This window comes from Galeopterus variegatus, unplaced genomic scaffold (genome assembly GCF_000696425.1).
Source record: "Galeopterus variegatus unplaced genomic scaffold, G_variegatus-3.0.2 Scaffold1964, whole genome shotgun sequence".
In the NCBI taxonomy this organism is placed as follows: Eukaryota; Metazoa; Chordata; class Mammalia; order Dermoptera; family Cynocephalidae; genus Galeopterus; species Galeopterus variegatus.
In genome coordinates, this window is record NW_007728075.1 from 93,904 (window position 1) to 113,982 (window position 20,079).

Here is a 20,079-nt window from a genome sequence, read left to right on the forward strand (position 1 = left end):
TTTTTTTTTTTTTTTTTTTTTTTTGTCTTTTGTCTTTTTCCGTGTCCGGCAACGGAACGCAACCCTCAGTGTTGCCCCCGTACCGGACCGGGGACCGGCAACGGGACCGCAACCCTCGGTGTTGCTCCCGCGCCTCGCTCAGCCAGTGAGCGGGAACCGGTCTGTATGTGGGATCCAAACCCTCGGGTGGGAGCGCCGCCACGCTTCCCAAGCGGCGCACTATCCAGTGCGCCACCGGGCCGGCCCCGACTACCACTGATTTTTTTAAGTGTGTTGTTTAATTTCTAAGTAGATGGAGATTTCCTTCTAAAAAAAAGTAATAGAATTACCTTTCTATTACTGGTTTCTAGTTTAAGTCCACTATGGTCAGTGAAACATACTTCATATGACTTCAATACTCTTAAGCTTAAGTTTATTATTATTGTTATTATTATTACTATTTTATTATCATTATCACCGAGGAAATTATCTCTCTTAGTGAATATTCCATGTACACTTGAAAATGATGTGTATTCCGCTGTTGTTGGATGAACTATTCTCAAGTGTCAATTAGTTCCAGTTGGTCGATGGTGCTGTTCACCTTGTCTGTTCCCTTGCTGTGTTTCTGTGTATTCGTTCTATCAATTACTGAGATAAATGTATTGAAGTCTCCAACCATAATTGTGAATCTTACATTTCTCCTTTAAATTCTGTCAAGTTTTGCTTCATATATGTTGAAGGTCTATGGTTAAGTGCATAGACATTTTGGATTATACGTCTTCTTGGTAAATTCACTCTCTCATTATGTCATGTCCTCTGTATCCCTAGCAATTTTACTTGCTCTGAAGTTGTTTTGTCTGATATTAATATAGCCACTCAAGTTTTCTTCTTGATTAGTATTTGTGTGGCATTCTTTCACTTTTTAACCTACCTTTATTATTATTTTGAATGCAGGTTTCTTGTGGATAGCATATTGCTAAGTGTTTTTTTCTTTAATCATTTTGAAAATCTTTCTTTTAATTATGAGGTTTGAGTATTTAAACTTAATGTAATTACTGCTGTGTTTGGATTTAGGTCTACCATGTTATTGTTTGTTCTGTGTTCCCTAATTTTCATTGCTGTGTTTCATTGCTGTGTCTTCTGTTGCATTATTTGGATACTTTTTAGAGTTCCATTTCACTTATCTATTAAGTTTATATTTCTTTGTGTAGTTTTTGTTTAGTAGACACTCTAGGGGTTAATTATACATCATTAACTTTAAAGCCTACTTACAATTATTATTTTACCACTAGAAAATTTCCACCACACAGATCCCTTTAAACTCCCCCTTTATGTTGTAGTTGTCATGTGCACTGCATCTACATACACTAAAAACTTCATCAGACTATGTTATAATTTTTGCTTTTAACTGTCAAACATATTTTTTTTAACTTAAGAGGGAAAAAAAATCTTAGTTTGTTATATTTACCCAGCTATTTACCATTTCTGTTTCTTTTCCTTCATTCTTGAAGTTTGAAGGTTCCCTCTGGTATCATTTGTCTTTTGTATGAAGATCTTCCTTTAATGTTCCTTCAGAGCATGTCTGCTGGCTATAACTTCTCCTAGTTTTTCTCCATGTGAGAATGTGTTTATTTCACCTTCATTCCTGAAGTATATTTTTGCTGGATATAGAATTCTGTGCTGACAGTGGTTCAGTGCTTTACAAATACTCTTCCACTTCTTTCTGGCCTCCATGAAAAATCTGCAGCCATTTGAATGACTGTTCCCAATGTATGATGTCTTGTTTGTTTCTTGATGCTTTCAAATTTTTTTCATTGTCTTTAGTTTTCAGCAATTTGTTTATAGTGTCTGTGGGCACTGATTTCCTTGGTTTTCCTGTTTAAAATTCGCTGGGCTCGCGTGTCTGTGAGTTAATGTTTTTCATCATATTTGGAATGTTTTCAGCAATTATTTCTTGATACTGTTCTGCACCACACTCTCTCTTTTCCTTCTGGAACTCTGTTGACAGAGTGTTAGGCCTTTGTTTTTGTCCCACAGGTCTCTGAGTCTCTGTTTTTTCCCTCATCTTTTTTCTCTCTGTTCTCCAGATTGGATAATTTCTGTTGCACTACTTACAAGTTTACTGAATATTTCCTGTTTTTCACCTCATTTTATTTACTTATTTATTTTTGGTTGGATTCATTCTTTTTAATGTTTCTCCTTTCACTCCTCAATGATATCCTTTAACTTGGGTACCACAGATACAAAGGAATTAATTGAACATAACTAGACTAACATAAAGGATGAACTATAAACAGATTTTCTAAATAATTTACTTAGGCTTATATACAGGCATGACTCTTTTAAACTATTGGTTTCCCTTGTTAGAATCTTGTAAAATATTTGATTCATAGGGACCATCTATTCATTAAGTCCTTAATAATCAGTTTCATGTAGATGAAAATATCTTCAGGAGTATATAAAGCCTCATTAGATTCCCTATATATTTACTACTTAATTTTTAAAGGTGGAGTTTCATTGCTTTATCTCTTGTTGTTTTATTATCATCTCATTTTATAATTGAACTGTGCCAGTGAATTTTCCATTTCAGTTATTATATTTTTTAGTTCTAACATTTCCATTTCATTCTTTTTGTGTCCGTTTCCCTGGTATTATTTTCCATTCATTTCAAGAGTATTCACCCTTATTTCTTAAAGCATGGTTCTTTGAGTTGCTTTAAAATCTTTGCCTTGATAATTCAAACAATTGTGTCATCTTGGTGTTGGCATCTGTTGATTATCTTTTCCTTTGCAAGTTATTGAGATTTTCATAGTTCTTTGTATGTCAGGTAATTTGGGGCTGTTTCCTGGACATTTTAAATATTACGGTATGAGTCTCTGGGCCTTGTTTAGTTCCTATGGAGAATAATGATTAAGTTTTTCAGGCAATTGACCCAGTTAAGTTCAGACTACAAGTTCTTATTGGCCTTCAGGGACTGTTTATTATGTCAGGTCAGGTTTCAAAGTGTTTGCAGGGCTATTTGGATAAGTGGATCATGCAGGGGCTAGTCTGGACCTGTAAATTGTTCCATCCTATGGTTTAGTTCTCAAAGACCTTAGTGTAATAAGGGTCAGGCCCATTCATGTAGTTTGGGGGTCCAGGAGTTCATACACATCTTGATGGGACCCTTTTCTTGAGTTCCTTCCTCTCAGCCTTCTTCAGACACTTCCTAGTTTCTAGGATCACTCTCCCCTCTCCTCCATTATTTTCATTAGAAAACTGGGACTTTCATTTTCCCTGTTTGCCACACACTTCCTGCAGCAGTGTCTGCCTCTGTAGCCAGGTGGCAGAAGGATAGAGAGAGAAAAAAGAAACAGGGATTCTCCCCCATGCTCTTGGGACCACAGTTCCTCTTGTCAGAGAGTATTCTCCTCCCTCAGAGTTTTAGCAGCCTGCCTGACCACTGCTGACATTACTATAGGTGCATGGGGGGCTGGGGTGGGAGAAATCAACATCTAAATACACAGGACTTCCCCCATTCCCTCATAACTTTAGGAAACCCTTTCGCTCTCTTCATATCATAGAGGGCTTCTTTGACGGTCCTTTTTGTCCATGCCCAGTTTGAAGCAGCTGTTGAGTTCACGCCACGTGAACAACGAAACAGGGAACATACCACATGATTAGTGTAATTTCAAATTCTGGTTTATTCCCCAATCTACCTGCTACCGTTTACTTTCAGAATTCTCAAATAGATGATGTACACATTATGTCCAATGTTTTTCGTTGCATTCAAATGGAAGAGATGGGATGGAGTATGCTACTCCATTTTAATCCTTGTTTGTATGTTTATGTTTCCAGAAATCAGTAAAAGAATTTTCTAAGCACTATTTCCTTAATAGTGTGAGGAATACAAAAGCAAAAGGAAAGGGAACAAGCATGCATTTGAATATATACCACAGTTTTTAAATTAACACAATAACCTTATAAAGCAGAAGAAATCAGGAGGGGCCAAGTTTATCTCTGGATAATGGATGAAAATGACCATATATCCCTTGCCTTCCCAAGACCCCACACAACATTGGTTCTTACTGTCTGAAGGACAGTGTCTGTTTCATAATTATGAGATTTCAGGGACTTTGTGAGTTGCATTTTAATTAAGTGCCCCCAAAAGAATATGCCTTAGCTAAAACAAACAGTCTTGCTTTGGGGGAAATAGCAGGCTGTGTGGCTGACTGGCTGGGAGAGACCTGGGAATCTGAAGACCTCAACAGTCCTCATTTCACATAGTAGAAAAAAAACCTAACCTGCTAGGGTTGCCACCTATGGGCGTACAGGTTGCATGCTACAGACTCCAGGAGAAGCTTTCCTCATGGGTTTTGGTGTCAGTGGCACTTTCTGGAGCTGTACACATTTTGGCTGTGTGCTCTGCTCACAGGAAAGGTCCTGGGCAATTAGAAAAATCAGGAGGTGGCAATGACAGCCTGTCAGCTCTTTTCTTCATTTACTCTCTGCTTCTTTCCTCCTCTCCCAGTGTTGGAGGAAGACGATCGCTACCTCTCCAGAATCTTTGAATTTCCCTGAAAAAAGCCATCCACTCTCTCAGAGTGCCCCGACAGGACTGAACCACATGGGCTGGCCGGAGCACACACCTGACACTGGTGAGTTCCATGCCTCTCTCTTTTGCCATATACTCTGATGTCCTGACAAAAAGGATGAGTGAGTGTTATGGTGGCTATACCTACTTGTATGGCAGAAGTAGCCTGAAGATGAAAGAGGAAAAAATTGTCTCATTCTTCATTTAGGAAGGAGTACCAGGTACCTAAAGAAAGGGAATTCTTAGCTTGGGGAAGATTCTGTTACTGAATCCCAAGAAGAACTACCGATTATCCCCTGGTCTTGTAATAGGATATAACTTGCAGAAGAAATAATCATGTAGTGAGTTGTCTCTAATCTAGTGATGAAACTTGGGTGTTTTTTCTTCTGAGGAACACTAGCCCCTTCCTTGGGTTTTATGGCAGCCTTTGTGAGCCCCTTTCCCAAAACTATAGCAAATATCATATCACATATTTGTCCATAAAAGGGCTAGCTTTTTGTACTATAAGGGAATAGGGCCCCAGGATGAGGCCTCTTCATGCACAGCTACCACCTTTCTTAAACCCAACCCAAGAGGGGCTGGGCATGCTGAGAAATGCTCATGGGCTCCTGGTGGAAAGAGAGAGGTTGAGTCTCAGGCCTTGAGCAGGTGCAGGTTATGTTAGATGGCAACCTAACAATTTAAAAGCATTCAGCTGGCTGGAGGGAGAGGCCAAATCTGGTGTTTAAGGAAGGTAAACTAGGGTAAAGCCCAAATAGAGTTGAAGGAAAAAATAGCTACATCTATCAAACATGCACATTGTCCAGACTTGGGAAGTGAGGAGTGGGCTGGCATTCAAGGCTGTCGGTAGTCTGGTCTGTGGGAGCTAAAGACCCATAGAAAGCCCATGATTTTAGATAGAGGTTGATGTGCGAGAGTGGTGGTGGGACCTGGGCTTTAGAGTTTGCATGTACTATGCTAAGGAGTCAGATTTGATGTAGACACTAAGTCCTGAGCTCTGAATCTGATTCAGTGCACACTGGGTGCTGGTCCCTGTGGAAGTTGGATGCAAAAATTAGCTGATGGACATGATCATTTTCCACCCACAAAAGTACATGCTTAGGCTTCATTGTGAAGTGGACTTTCATTCCTTCCCATACACATTCCTTCCCTGTGATCTTAAACTCACAGTAAGCAAAGTTATGAAAAGATGTTTGACAACTGGTGAAAGAATCTTTTCCAGGGCAAAGCCCTTCATTAAGTCATGAAATTATTCAGAGGCTCATGAAGGGACAGTAACAGGGGAGAAGAGTCTTTTTCAGAGATAATCCTCAAAGCTGATTTTGGCACCTTACAAATCCAAAGCTTAATAGTCACGTATCCCTATTATTTGAGAATGCCATTTAAATTCATTGGCAGAAGAACTGATTGCAGAATAAAAAACCTAAAGCTTCAGTGACACATGCCCTTAGCATGTGTGCACACCAAAGGCACAGCTGAAAGTCAGAGGTCAGGCTCTGGCTCTGGCTCTGGTCACACTTCATACTGGGTGAGAAATTGGGCACGTTCCTCCATTTCTCTGTATCTCAGATTCCTTTTTTGTCAAAAAAAGGAGTGGTAATTCATTCATATCTTCCTATCTCATAAGGTTAATATGAGGTACTAGCTTGGGTCTCTAAGTTTAGCTTAAGAAAGCTTTCTTTTCTTTCCTTAATTCTTGTTTCTACTCCAATTGTCCTGTTCAAAATTCTAGGATTTGTATTTTATACAGATTGTACTTCCACTTTCTATACCTGAAACCTCTCATCATTTTCATTTTTTTAAATATTTTTTCTTCTCATTTCTGGGAGAATTTCTGTTTTATCTTCTGCTTTGTTTTCCTTGGTTTTATCACACCTATGTTCACTGCTGTCACCAGGGTTTGTGATCCAGTAGTCATGTTTTTAATCTCCATGCAATTTTTCCAATGTCTTCTCGAAAATTAAGAGCAAAAAATTAAAAAAATTTGTAAAGTTTCTCCTGTTCACGGCTTACAGTTAATTTCCAAATTCATGTCCTCTTTTGACTGGAAGTGTTATTTTTTTAAAAAGGTGAAATTTCTCTATTTGCTCATCCTTACAGACATCAGTCCTTCTCCAGCACTGACTTGTCATCAAGTAGCATTGGAAATAACATTCTTTCAGAGATTGTTATAGATTTCTGTTCAAATCCTTCAAACACAGCTGAAGCAGGACATGAAAATATACCTTTAATGTATACTGTGAGTTCAATCACCTAAAAACTTGGAGGGAACTGTAAGCAGTCTTGGCAGAATTTCTTCTCCACATTTGGAGGGGTGGCCAAAAATCAGCATGATGTAGGAACATGCCGCCCTTTGCCCCGAAAGCTGGTGCCCAGGATAAATTCCACCACACATTCCTTTTTTGGGGAAGCCAGCAGGGCCAGATGCACCTCTGGGAGTCCCTGGTGTGGCGGATCACGTGACTCTCTGCACCCCTGGACTCACATCCTGGCTTTACAAGCATCTGTAGGGTTTTACCAGGAATTTTCCTACTGCCTTCTGGTTATATGGTTATTTTACAAGCTGTAGATCACCTCTTTCTTCAAGCCAATTATATCTTTGTTTTATCTTGTGGCTGATGCGTTTCCCCAGTTTTTAGTGCTCGCAAAGGTTTTTCCTATTTTCTTAACAGCTTTATTAAGTTTATACAGTTCACCCATTTAAAGTGTATAATTCAGTGGTTTTTAGTATATTCATAGATATGTGCAATTATCACCACAGTCAATTTGAGAACATTTTCAGCATTTCATAATAAACCGCCCCCCACACACACACACACTCCCCGGATCTCCACACACACCCCCACCCACCCTAAAGAACCACTAATCCACTTTCTTTCTCTATAGATTTCCTAGTCTGGATTTGCAGATGAATAGAATCACATAGGATCTGGTCTTTTGTGACTGGCTTCTTTCACTTAGCATAATATTTTCAAGGTTCATCCACATTGTCACTTGTATCAGTATTTCATTCTTTTTTATGGTTGAATGTTATTCCATCATATGGCCACATTTTGTTTTTTCATTCACCCATCCATGAACATTTGGATTGTTTCCACCTTTTGGCTATTGTGAATAACGTTGCTATAACATTCGCCTGCAAATTTCAGTGTAGAACTATGTTTTCATTTCTCTTAGGGATAAACCTAGCAGAGGGAAGGTTGGGTCATATGGTAACTATGTTGACTCATTTGAGGAACTACCAGACTATTTTCCCAAGCAGCTGCACCATTTTACATTCTCACCACCAGTGTAATTTGTCCAATTTCTCCACATCCTCATCAACACTTCTTATCTAACATTTGATTCTAGCCAAACTAGTGGGTGTGAAGTTGTATCTCACTGTGGTCTTGATTTGTATTTCCCTGATAACTAATGATGTTGAGCATCTTTTCATGTGCTTACTGGTCATGTGTATGTCTTCTTTGGAGAAATTTTTATTTAAATTCCTTACTCATTTTTAAATTGGTTTATTTGTCTTTTTATTGAGTTGTAAGTGTTCTTTATATTCTAGATTCAAATCCCTTATCAGACCACATGATTTGCAAATATTTTCTCTAGTTCTGTGGTTTGTCTTTTCACTTTCTTGATAGTGTCCTTTGAAGCATAAAAGCTTTTCTAATTTTGAGGAAGTCCAGTTTATGTATTTTTTCTTTTGTTGCTTGTGCTTTTGGTGTCTTATCTAAGACTCCTTGCCAAATCCCAGGTCATGAAGATTCACCCCTGTGTACTGTTCTAAGAGTTTTATAGTTTTAGCTCTTGCATTTAAGTCTTTGATCTATTTTGAGATACTTTTGTATATGGTATTAGGTGAGGGTCTGACTTCGGTTTTTTGCATGTAGCTATCCAGTTGTGCCGGCACCATTTGTGGTAAAGACTATTCTTTTTCCCTTTGAAAAGTCTTGGCATTCTTGTCAAAAATAAGTTGACCATAGATATATGGGTTTATTTCTGGACTGTCAATTGTGTTCCATTTATCTATATGTCTGTCCTTCTGCCAGTACCATACAGACTACCATTGCTTTTATGGTAATAAGTTTTGAAATCAGGAACTGTGAGTCCTCCTACTTCTTCTCTTTCAGGAATGTGTTGACTATTCTGAGTCCCTTACAATTCCACGTGAATTTAAGAATCAGGTTGTGAATTTCTACAAAGAAATAAGTTGGGATTCTGACAGGGATTGTGTTGAATCTGTAGATGAGTTTGGGGTGTATTGCCATCTTAACAATACTGAGTCTTCTAATCCATGAACATACGATTTTCCCCTCATTTATTTAAATCGTCTTTAATTACTTTCCACAATGTTTTGTAGTTCTCAGAGTACAAATTTGTACTTTTTGATAAATTTATTCATAAGTATTTTATTCTTTTTGGTATTTAGGGACTGAATTGAGCAACCCCCAATTCATATATTGAAGCCCTGATATAGTTTGGATACATTTGTACCCCAAAGCTCATGTTGAAACCCCATTCCCAATGAGGCAATGTTGGGAGGTGATTGCGTCGTGGGGGAGGATCCCTCATGAATGGATTAATGCCGTCCCTGGGGGAGGGAGGTAGTGAATGAATTCTTACTCCATTAGTTCCTGTAAGAGCTGGTTGTTAAAAGGAGCCCAGCACTTCCCCTCCCTCTCTCGAGCTTCCCCTCTCACCATGTGATCTTGCACCCACTGGCTGCCTGCCAATTTCCACCATGAGTAGAAGCAGCCTGAGGCCTGTGACAGATGCAGCTGTCCCAGAATCATGAGCCAAATAAGCCTCTTTTCTTTATAAATTACCCAGGTATTCTGTTACAGCAACATAAAAATGGACAAATAAAAACACTATCCCCCAATATTTCTGTATTTGGAGATAAGGCCTTTAGGGAGGTAATTAAGGTTAAATTATGTCATAAGAATGGGGCACTAGCCTTATAGGGCTGGTGTCCTTCTAAGAAGAGACACCAGAGAGCTTTCTCTCTAAGCACTCACACAGGAGAGGATTCAGTGAGAAGGTGACTGTCTATAGGAAGAGAGGCCTCACCAGAAGCCAAATTTTCCAGCATCTTGATCTTGTACTTCTAGTCTCCAGAACTGTGAAAAAATAAGTTCTGTTGTTTAAGCCACCTAGTCTGTGGTATTTTGTTATGGCAGCCCAAACAAACTAATACAATGCTATGGTGAATTATTTTCTTAATTTTATTTTCACATTGTTCATTACAAATGTGTAGAAATACAACTAATTTTGGTATATTGATCTTATATCCCACAACTTACTTTGCTAAAGTCATTAATTAGTTCTAGTAGTTTTTTAGTGAATTCCTTAGGATTTTCTAAATATAAGATTACAACATCTGCAAACAGAAATAGTCTTACTTTATCTTTTCCAATCTGGATGTCTTTTATTTCTTTTTTCTTCCCTAATTTCCCTGGTTAGAACCTCCAGTACAATGTTGAATAGAAGTGGTAGAGTGTGCACACCCTTGTCTTGTTCTTGATCTTAGGGAGAAAGCATAAAGTCTTCATCATTAAGTATGATGTTAGCTGTGAGGTTTTGTAGATACCTTTGTCAAGTGTTTTTTATCATTAGAGGGTATTGATTGGATTTTATCAGGTGCTTTTTTTCTGCATCTATTGAGAGGATCATGCAACTTTTGTTTTTTATTCTATTGATATGATATTGATATTCTGTTTACATTAATTGATTTTCAGATGTTAAACCACACTTGCATTCCTGGGATAAATCTCACTTGGTAGAGGTGTACAATTCTTTTTATATTTTGCTGAATTTAGTTTGCTAGTATTTTGTTGAAGATTTTTGCACCCATATTCATAAAATGATATTGTTCTATAGTTTTCTTGTGGTGTCTTTGTCTGGTTTGGGTATCAAGGTAAAGTGAGTTGGGAAGTGTCTTTTCCTATTCTTTTTGGAAGATTTTGTAAATAATTGGTATAAATTCTTTTTTTTTTTTTTTTTCTTTTCAGTGTTTGGTAGAATTCAGCAGTGAAGCCATCTGGGCCTGGGTATTTCTCTGTAGGTAGTTTTTTGATTAGTGATTTAACCTCTTCATTTATCATAGTTCTACCAAGATAGTCTGGATTTCTTCTTGACTGAGTTTTGGCAGTGTGTGTCTTACTACGAATTTTATCCAAGTCATCTAATTTGTTGCCATAAAATTATTCATAGTATTCCTTTATGATCTTTTTTATTTCTGCAAAATCAGTAGTAATGCCTCCTCTTTCATTTCTGATTCTAGTGATTTTAGTCATTTCTTTTCTTCCTGGTCAAATCAGGTAACCGTCTGTTAATTCTGTTGAGACTTTTAAAGAACCAGCTTTTGGTTTCACTGACTTTCTCTATTGTTTCTCTGTTCTCTTTTTTTATTTCTCACTATTTCCGTTCTCTATTGTATCTCTATTCTCTATTAATTTCCACTCTAAACTTTACTATTTCCTTCCTTCTACTTACTTTAGGTTTAGTTTTGCTCTTCTTTTTCCAGTGTCATAAGGTGGAGGTTCAGTTGTTAATTTGAGATCTTTCTTCTTTCTTAAAATATGCACTTACAGCTATAAATTTCCCTCCAGGCACTGCTTTATCTGTGTCCCATAAGTTTTGGTATGTTGTGCCTTCATTTCATTAATCTCAAGGTATTTTCTGATTTTTTTTTTCTTTGATTTCTTCTTAACCCACAGGCTATTTAAGAGTGTGCTGGGGGCCGGCCCGGTGGCGCACTGGATAGTGCGCCGCTTCGGAAGCGCGGCAGCGCTCCCGTCCGAGGGTTCGGATCCCACGTACAGACCGGCTCCCGCTCACTGGCTGAGCGAGGTGCGGGAGCAACGCAGAGGCTTGCGATCCCGTCGCCGGTCCCCAGTCCAGTACGGGGGCAACACTGAGGGTTGCGATCCGTTGCCGGACACGGAAAAAAAGACAAAAAAAAAAAAAAAAAAAAAAGAGTGTGCTGTTTAATATACACATATTTGTGAGTGTCCCTAGATATTCTAAGAAATTATAATATCTAATTTCTTTGTAAATTTTCCCTATTATTGATTTCTAATTTCATTCCACTGGGGTTAGAGAACACACTTGGTATTATTTTTGTCCTTTTGAATTTACTGAGGTTTGTTTTATAGACTATCAATCCTCGAGAATGTTCCATGTGCACTTGAGAAGAATGTACATTCTGCTGTTATTGGGTAATATGTTCTACCGATGTGTTAGGTCTAGTTGGTTTATAATGTTGTTCAAGTCTCCTGTCACCTTTTTGATCTTCTTTTATTTATTTTATTTATTTATTTTTTTTATTTTGTCAATATACAATGTAGTTAGTTATTGTGTCCCATCACCAAAACCTCCCTCCCTCCTCCCTCTCCCCCCTCCCACCCAGATGTGTCCCCTCCATTTTCTTGTTGTAAGAGCTTCAAAAAAAAAAAGTTGAGGTTGTTAAATCTTCCTCTCCCCCTCCCCCCGGTTTTTGTTGTTGTTGTTGTTGTTGTTCCTGCTGTTTGTTTGTTGTTGTGTGAGTGTGTGTGAGAGTGTGTGTGTGTGTGTGTGTGTATGTGTGAATTGATTCATTCACCTTTAGCTCCCTCCAATAAGTGAAAACATGTGGTAGTTCTTTTTCACTGCCTGACTCGTTTCACTTAATATTATTCTTTCAAGGTCCATCCATGTTGTTGCAAATGGCAGTATTTCATTCGTTTTTATAGCTGAGTAGTATTCCATTGTGTAGATATACCACATTTTCCATATCCACTCATCCGATGATGGACATTTGGGCTGATTCCAGCTCTTGGCTATTGTGAAGAGTGCTGCAATGAACATTGGGAAACAAGTATACCTTCGACTTGATGATTTCCATTCCTTTGGATATATTCCCAGCAGTGAAATAGCTGGGTCATATGGTAGATCAATCTGCAACTGTTTGAGGAACCTCCAAACCATTTTCCATAGGGGTTGCACCATTATGCATTCCCACCAACAATGTAAGAGAGTTCCTTTTTCTCCGCAACCACACCAGCATTTATCGTTCAGCGTCTTTTGGATTTTAGCCATCCTAACTGGGGTGAGATGGTATCTCAGTGTGGTTTTGATTTGCATTTCCCGGATGCTGAGTGATGTTGAGCATTTTTTCATATGACTGTTGGCCATTTGCATATCTTCTTTAGAGAAATGCCTACTTAGCTCTTTTGCCCATTTTTTAATTGGGTTGCTTGTTTTTTCCTTGTAAAGTTGTTTGAGTTCCTTATATATTCTGGATATTAGTCCTTTGTCAGATATGTATTTTGCAAATATTTTCTCCCACTCTGTTGGCTGTCTTTTAGCTCTGTTAATTGTTTCTTTTGCTGTGCAGAAGCTTTTTAGTTTGATATAGTCCCATTTGTTTATTTTTCCTTTGGTTGCCCGTGCTTTTGGGGTCATATTCATGAAGTCTGTGCCCAGCCCTATTTGCTGAAGGGTTTCTCCTATGTTTTCTTTAATAAGTTTTATTGTTTTGGGGTGTATATTTAAATCCTTGATCCATTTTAAGTTGATTTTAGTATATGGTGAGAGGTATGGGTCTAGTTTCAATCTCCTGCATATGGATATCCAGTTATCCCAGCACCCCTTGCTGAAGAGGGAGTCCCAACCCCAGTGAATAGGCTTGATGCCTTTGTCGAAGATCAAATGGCAGTAAGTGCGTGGGTTGATTTCAGGGTGCTCTATTCTATTGTTCTATCCATTATTGAAAGTTGAGTATCGAAGTCTCCAACTACTATTGTTGAATTGCCTATTTCTCCCTTCATTTCTGTTACTTTTTGCTTTATGTATTTGGGTGCTCTTTTATTAGGTGTCTATGTTTGTAATTGTTATATCTTCCTGATGGATTGACCCCTTTATTATTACAAAATGTCCCTCTTTATCTATAATGATGTTTTTTTTGTTTTAAAGGCTATTTTGTCTGATATCTGTATAGCTTCTCCAGTTTTCTTGTGGTTTTAGTTTGCATGATATATTTCTTTCCATCATTTTACTTTCAAAGTATTTGTGTCTTTGAATCTAAAGTGTATCTCCTATAAACAACATATAATTGGCTCATGGTTTTTATCTTACCTGACATTCTCTGCCTTTTGATTGGATTGCTTAATCAACTCAAATTTAGTGCTATTATTGACATAATTGGGTATACACCTACCATTTTACTTTCAGTTTTCTATATGTCTCATCCTTTTCATTCCTCTATTTCTCATTTACTGCTTTCTTTTATATGGAGTGAACATTTTCTAATGTTGTGTTAATTTCATTAATGATTCTTTCACTATATTTTTGTTTTGGTTTGGTTTGGTTCAGTTTAGTAGTTGCTTTAGGGTTTAGCACATACATATCTCAATCAGAATCAACTTCAAATGTGTACTAGCTTAATTCCAGTAATATGTAGAAATATAACTCCTGTGTAGTTCTATTCTCTCCCCCCCCCGTGGTATTATTGTTATATACATATATATTACATCTATTAATGCTAGAAACCCAACAGTGTATTATTAAAATGACTTTTCTTGGTCTATTATAGGTTTTCTCCCACCACCTCCTTTCTGCTGTTATTGGCAGACAAATTCCACATGTTACATTTCTATATATTATAAGCCCAATAATACATTATATACATATTATTTTCTACTATTGATATTTAAATTAGTTCAGAGAGGAAAGGAGAAAAGGAGGAATTCACAGTATCTATTATAATTACATATTACCTTTACCAGTGCTCTTTTTGTATTTGTGTGGATTCAAATTACCATCTGGGGTGACTTCTGGGGAGAGTTCTGAAGAACTCTCTTTGTTATTTCTTATAAGCTGGGTCTACTAGCAACAAAATCTCTTAGTTTTTCTTTATTTGGGAAAGTCTTTATTTAGCCTTGATTTTTTTTTTCCTTTTTGTCTTTTTTCATGACCGGTAACGGGATCGCAACCCTCGGTGTCGCACCCACACTGCGCTCAGCCAGTGAGCGGACCGGTCTTTATATGGGATCTGAACCCTCGGCAGGAGCGCGGCCGTGCTCCCAAGCGCCGCACTCAACCGGGCCGGCCCTAGCCTTGATTTTTTTTTTCCTTTTTGTCTTTTTTCATGACCGGTAACGGGATCGCAACCCTCGGTGTCGCACCCACACTGCGCTCAGCCAGTGAGCGGACCGGTCTTTATATGGGATCCGAACCCTCGGCAGGAGCGCCGCCGTGCTCCCAAGCGCCGCACTCAACCGGGCCGGCCCTAGCCTTGATTTTTGAAAGACAGATTTGCTACATTAAGGATTCTTGATTAACAAGGCTTTTTTTTTCCTTTTAGCATTTTTAATATGCTGTCCCACTGCCTTCTGGCCTCTATAGCTTCTGCTGAGAAGTCAGCTGCTAATCTTATTGGAGAAGCCCTTATAAGTTATAAGTCACTTCTTGCTCTTCTCTTGCTGCTTTCAAGATTTTCTCCTTGTCTTTTACTTTCAGCATTTTTCCTATGACATGTCTGTTTGTGGGTCTTTGTGTCCGTCTTACTTGGAAATTGTTGACCTTCTTGGATGTGTCAGTCATTATTTTCCAGTAAATTTTGGAAGTTTTCAGTGATTATTTCCTTGAATAGTTTTCCCTTCTCCTTTCTTTCTCTCCTCTGTTTCTGGTATTCCCATTGTACATACATTGGTTCACTAATGTCCCACATTTCTCCAAGGCTCTGTTCATTTTTTTTTTCATGATTTTCTCTCTATTCCTCGGACTGAATAATCTCTATCAATCTATTTTCAAGGTCACTAATTCTTTCTTCCACCTGTTCAAACCTACTGTTGAGCCCTTCTAGTGAATTTTTCAGTTATTGTACTTTTTGACTCCAGAATTTCTATTTGGCTCTTTTTTTATAGTTTCTGTTTCTTCACGGGTATTCTCTGATGCCATATTGTCATCATACCTTCATTTTTTAACCATGGTTTCCTTGGATATGTTTATAATGGCTACTTTGAATTCTTTTTCTGATAGATTGGACATTTGCTCACTCTCAGGCAGTTTCTGTTGCCTACTTTTTTTCCAGTGTATGGGTCATACTTTTCTGTTCCTTTGAAATGTCTCATAACTTTTGGTTAGAACTGGATATTTTAGAAAACATAGTTGTCCCTCATATCTGTGGGGGATTGGTTCCAGGACCCTCCATGGATATCTAAATCTATGGATGTGCTAGTCTCTGGTATGAAATGGTATAGTATTTGTCTGTAACTGCACACATCCTCCCATATACTTTCAATCATATCTAGATTACTTATAATACCTAATACAATGTAGATGCTATGTAGATAGTTGTTATACTGTATTCTTTATTTGTATTTTGTTGTTGTATTGATTTTTTATTGTTTTTTTTTTTTAAATTTCCATCTGCAGTTGGTTGAATCTGCAGATGTGGGACCCACAGATCTGGAGGGCCAACTGTATATTGTAGCAACTCTGAGTAATGCTCCCCCATGAGGCTTGCTAGTGTTATTTGCTTATTTGTTTAGTAAACGGGTGAATTGTTTTAGTGAGGTCTATTTCCCTTCCCATAGTGTTAAGCTCTTGTTGTTACTCCTCAGAGAGGTGCAGCTTTGGGCATGACCACTGTCACCCCTGAATGACAATGGCTTTGCTAAGGCTCTCTTCCACTCTTTCTCTGACCACATCCAGCTGTTAAATTCCACTAATTGGCAGCTGATTGCTCTATTATTTTCAGTATTGTCCTAGGACATAAATTGCTCTACAAACTAATCCAATCAAATTCTGTCTTATTTGAAGGGATACTTTTTGAGGTCAATGTTTGATATTTGTTCTGACTAGAAGGGTTTTGTTCTCTCATGAAAACTAGGGGGTTACAGTCTGGGTTATATCTCCATTAGATCCAAGAATCTCCTCCTAATTCCCTTCACTGCAACTTCCACTGTTCTTGAAAGCACCTTTAGATTTAAGCTTCTCCATGCTCTGTTACAAATGAGGTCAGTTTCTTTGGAAAGATATTAGGAGTTATATGTTTTACAGCATGTTTCTTCCCCCAAACGAAATCTTTGAGCCAGGGCTCTGGAGCTGGGCATGGGGACAATGGCAAGCTTCTCTCTGAGTGACAGTCAGTGGAGCCCTGGGGGTGGGGAGAAATTGGAGGCCTAAGGTCCTCCCTGCTTGCCTTTCCTGTCATGGAACCATCACTGTGCATGCAGGAGGAAGGACTATCAGAGCCTCAATATTCTCAGCATGCTGAAGAAGTGAGCCCTCACCACTCAATCACTCTCCCCCAGCAACAGGTAGGCTGGCTGACAGTCTCAACAAAAGGGAGCTGGGGGCAGGATGAGAAATGCTGATGTTCTGTTCCTCTAGGCAAGAAAGACCTCTGGCTGAGAGCTGCAGGAGAGGGAGCTCTTTGTTGTTGGCTGCAGCAGTCTGGAGTGGAGTGGAGTGAAGCTGTGAGCAGGGAGGGAAGGAACAATCTTGGTTTGAATACCACAGACTCTTGCCTTTCTTACCAAATTGTCACTGATTTTTTTGAATAGATGTTTCTTGATTTGCTGTTCACTCTTAGGATCTTTCCAGAGGTCTTAAATGTCTGTTTAGAAAACAATTTTCACTGGGGACCAGGTCACTAGAGTTTCCCTCAGTGTCCTGCCAACACTGATCTCAATCTTCGCTATTTTTACAACTCAGTCATTTCAGTGAGTCCTAGAGGAGATGAGTTGGATGACTGTGCTCATATCATGTTCTACTAATTTCTTAAACTTTCTCATTATATCCCCAGCAGCTAGCAACAGGAAATGGACCCTGAATAAAGGGAAGCAGGGCATGCACCTCTCGTTTCATCATTATGCTCTGCACATTTGCCAGTGATACTGATGATAGTCCAGCAAGAAGTGTCTGGGGAATCTTCAAAATGGGGAGGAAGGGAATTAACATCTACCTAGTGGTTCAAAGCATGGGTGATGAGCACTGGAACCAATTCTGCCACTTCCTGGGTTATAGGACCTTGGATTATTCTGAGCCTCAGTTAATCTGAACTGTGAAACGGGGACAATAATATTGCCTATCAAAAAAAGTTGTCGAGGGGCTGGCCAGTTAGCTCAGTTGGTTAGAGTATAGTGTTACACCACCAAGGTCAAGGGTTCAGATCTTTCTACAAGCCAGCCACCAAAAAACTATAAAAACATAATAAAAATAAAATTGTGGAGGGTATGTAATTTATGCAAAGTACTTAACACCTGTTATATGCTTAATAAATACCAGCTAATATTCCAGACACTTCTAGTCTCTATTGCATATTTACACATCATTTCATCTAATCTTCACAACAATCCTGCAAAAATAGTTGTTAGTATTCCTATTTGATGGATGAGGAGAGAAAGATGAAGGGAGGTTGAATAATTTGCCCAAGGTCACAACTAGCATGAGATAGAACCATGATCTGAACCCAGATCTCTCTGGCTTTAAGCTTCTTTCCATCCAGCACTGTTGTAGAAACTGAAGTATAGGGTTAGTTAGAAGAGACAGGACAGAAGCTGTTCTCTAGGCTTAGCCCAGTTTCAATCCTGTTCTGTTTGTTTCTACATGTGTGATTGAATTTCATCTTCTACTTTCACATCATTGAGCCAGCCTCAGAAAAACACCTATCACTCTCTGCCGACCTTTCTGATAAAGATATTGCATCATTGTTAATTCATATATGCACACAAACACACACACGCACACAATAGATATATATGAACGATATATGTAAATGTGCTCAAATAATTACTTATAAGCCTACCATGTGATGGTAAGGGAATCTCTCCTGTCTCTGTTAATAGTATCAGAAATGGAGCCCATAAGCTTTATGGGGACAGAATCTTCCGATGGATGGGGCAGCTGGACCTGATTGCACCAACCTTTGTCCCCCAAGATCCCCTGCATCTTGGATAATAACATTAATTTCAGCTGTCATCACCACTGTGGTCTTAGGAAACATGGATCCCATTTTCATACTGGAGGTCAAATGGGAACACTCCACCGTTCCCTGCAGGATCGCTAAGACCAGGATACCTGATTCAAATGTACTGAAGTCTTGGGAAGGACAGGCCTCAAAGGACAACCATCGAACATAGATGGCAACTCTCCATGCAGAAGAACTGCACTAAGGAAGGAGGAGGGGGGGGGGAGATCTGTTCTTCCCAAGGACAGGAAAAAATGGAAGCAGAGCTGGAAAGTGTGCATGTCAGGAATGGAGTGACCAGGAAAGGCACACAGACCCCCCAGACAAGAAAAGTGAACTGAAGAACTGAAGATGGGGACTTGATGTGCAGATTTGGCTGAGGCACCCCCTAATGCCCATCAGTTGAACACCCAGCACCAGTGGGTATTACCTTATGCGTGTGCAGAGCTTGGTACTTTCACCTTGAACTTTGGCATGGCATTGCCCCAGCTCCCTGAGTTGTTAGGGCGGATATTAATATACTCATCTGAGAGACGAGATACCAGGGGGCCCGAAAGAAGAGGAGACTGTATCTATGAAGATGCAGGTATGGTATGGTAGAGAGCTAACAGCACATATGACTTAGGGATGGAGACAGGCAACAGGAAATGGACCCTGAATAAAGGGAAGCAGGGCATGCACCTCTCGTTTCATCATCACCATCATTAATACTTCTGGCATTTTACACTAGAACCAGCTCACAAGGACTTGGGAGAGTGATGATGTTATGGGGGGCGGGGGGTCAGCAGCCTTGATCAGCCCCTATCAGGACTTCCCCTTAACCTCCAATGTGAGACCAAGTCTCCCGCTGTTTCAGCTCCTGGACTTGGATTTCGTATAATGACTTCTTGGTTGTTGCCCTTGTTTGGAGCTAAGGAGGTAGCTCACCCTCCAGGGAGACTCCGAGAACCTACAGAGGGCTCAAGAGTGTCTGCGAGGGGCGGAGGGACGAGCAACGCCCTTCCCAGTCCCTCAAACAACAAAAACAAAACCCTGTAATCCCGGGCTCCTTGGCGTAAGCCTTGTGCCCCCATTTTCCTTTGTGTCTGTAACTGAACTTTTCCACATACTTTCTAAAATCGTTTGGCACGGACTGTAACTTTACCTCTCATGCCCTTAATCGCCGCAAAGCACCTGGCGGACCCGGGTAGCCTGCGTGGGGTGGCGGTCCTGCCTGCTGGCTGTCGGGAAGGTCTCGGGTGCGGGGACGCAAGTAGTCCCCTCTCACTGTGCGCGCAGCTGGACCGGGGGCGAGGGCCATGTCCCGGCCGAGCGCACATCCCTAGCCCGGCGTGCGTGGCTGCCTGTCGGGGTCCTTGCCCCGGGCTGAGCGCTTGCGTCTCCGTCCCAGATGCGTCCTGCCGCGCCGCCGGCGGTCGAGCTGGAATCCTTGCGGCGGAAGAGTGAGCGCCCGCGGATCCTACTCACCAGCAAGCCGCGGGGTGCCCGGGCGCCCCCTCCTGAGGACGATCCTGTCGTAACACGCGCGTGGGAATGCTGGCGGCTCCCGCGTGGCCCCGCGGAGACCAAGGGCGGCCGG

The 20,079-nt window shown here is 40.0% G+C and overlaps 1 protein-coding gene across 1 annotated transcript in view; it reads left to right on the forward strand.

Moving 5' to 3' along the window:
- ARHGEF4 (Rho guanine nucleotide exchange factor (GEF) 4) overlaps positions 1-20,079 on the forward strand; it is a 115,199-nt gene that overhangs the window by 34,620 nt on the left and 60,500 nt on the right. The window contains exon 4 of the mRNA XM_008579833.1: positions 4,490-4,616. Within this exon, the coding sequence (XP_008578055.1) occupies positions 4,490-4,616 (127 nt within the window). The remainder of the gene's footprint in view (positions 1-4,489; positions 4,617-20,079) is intronic.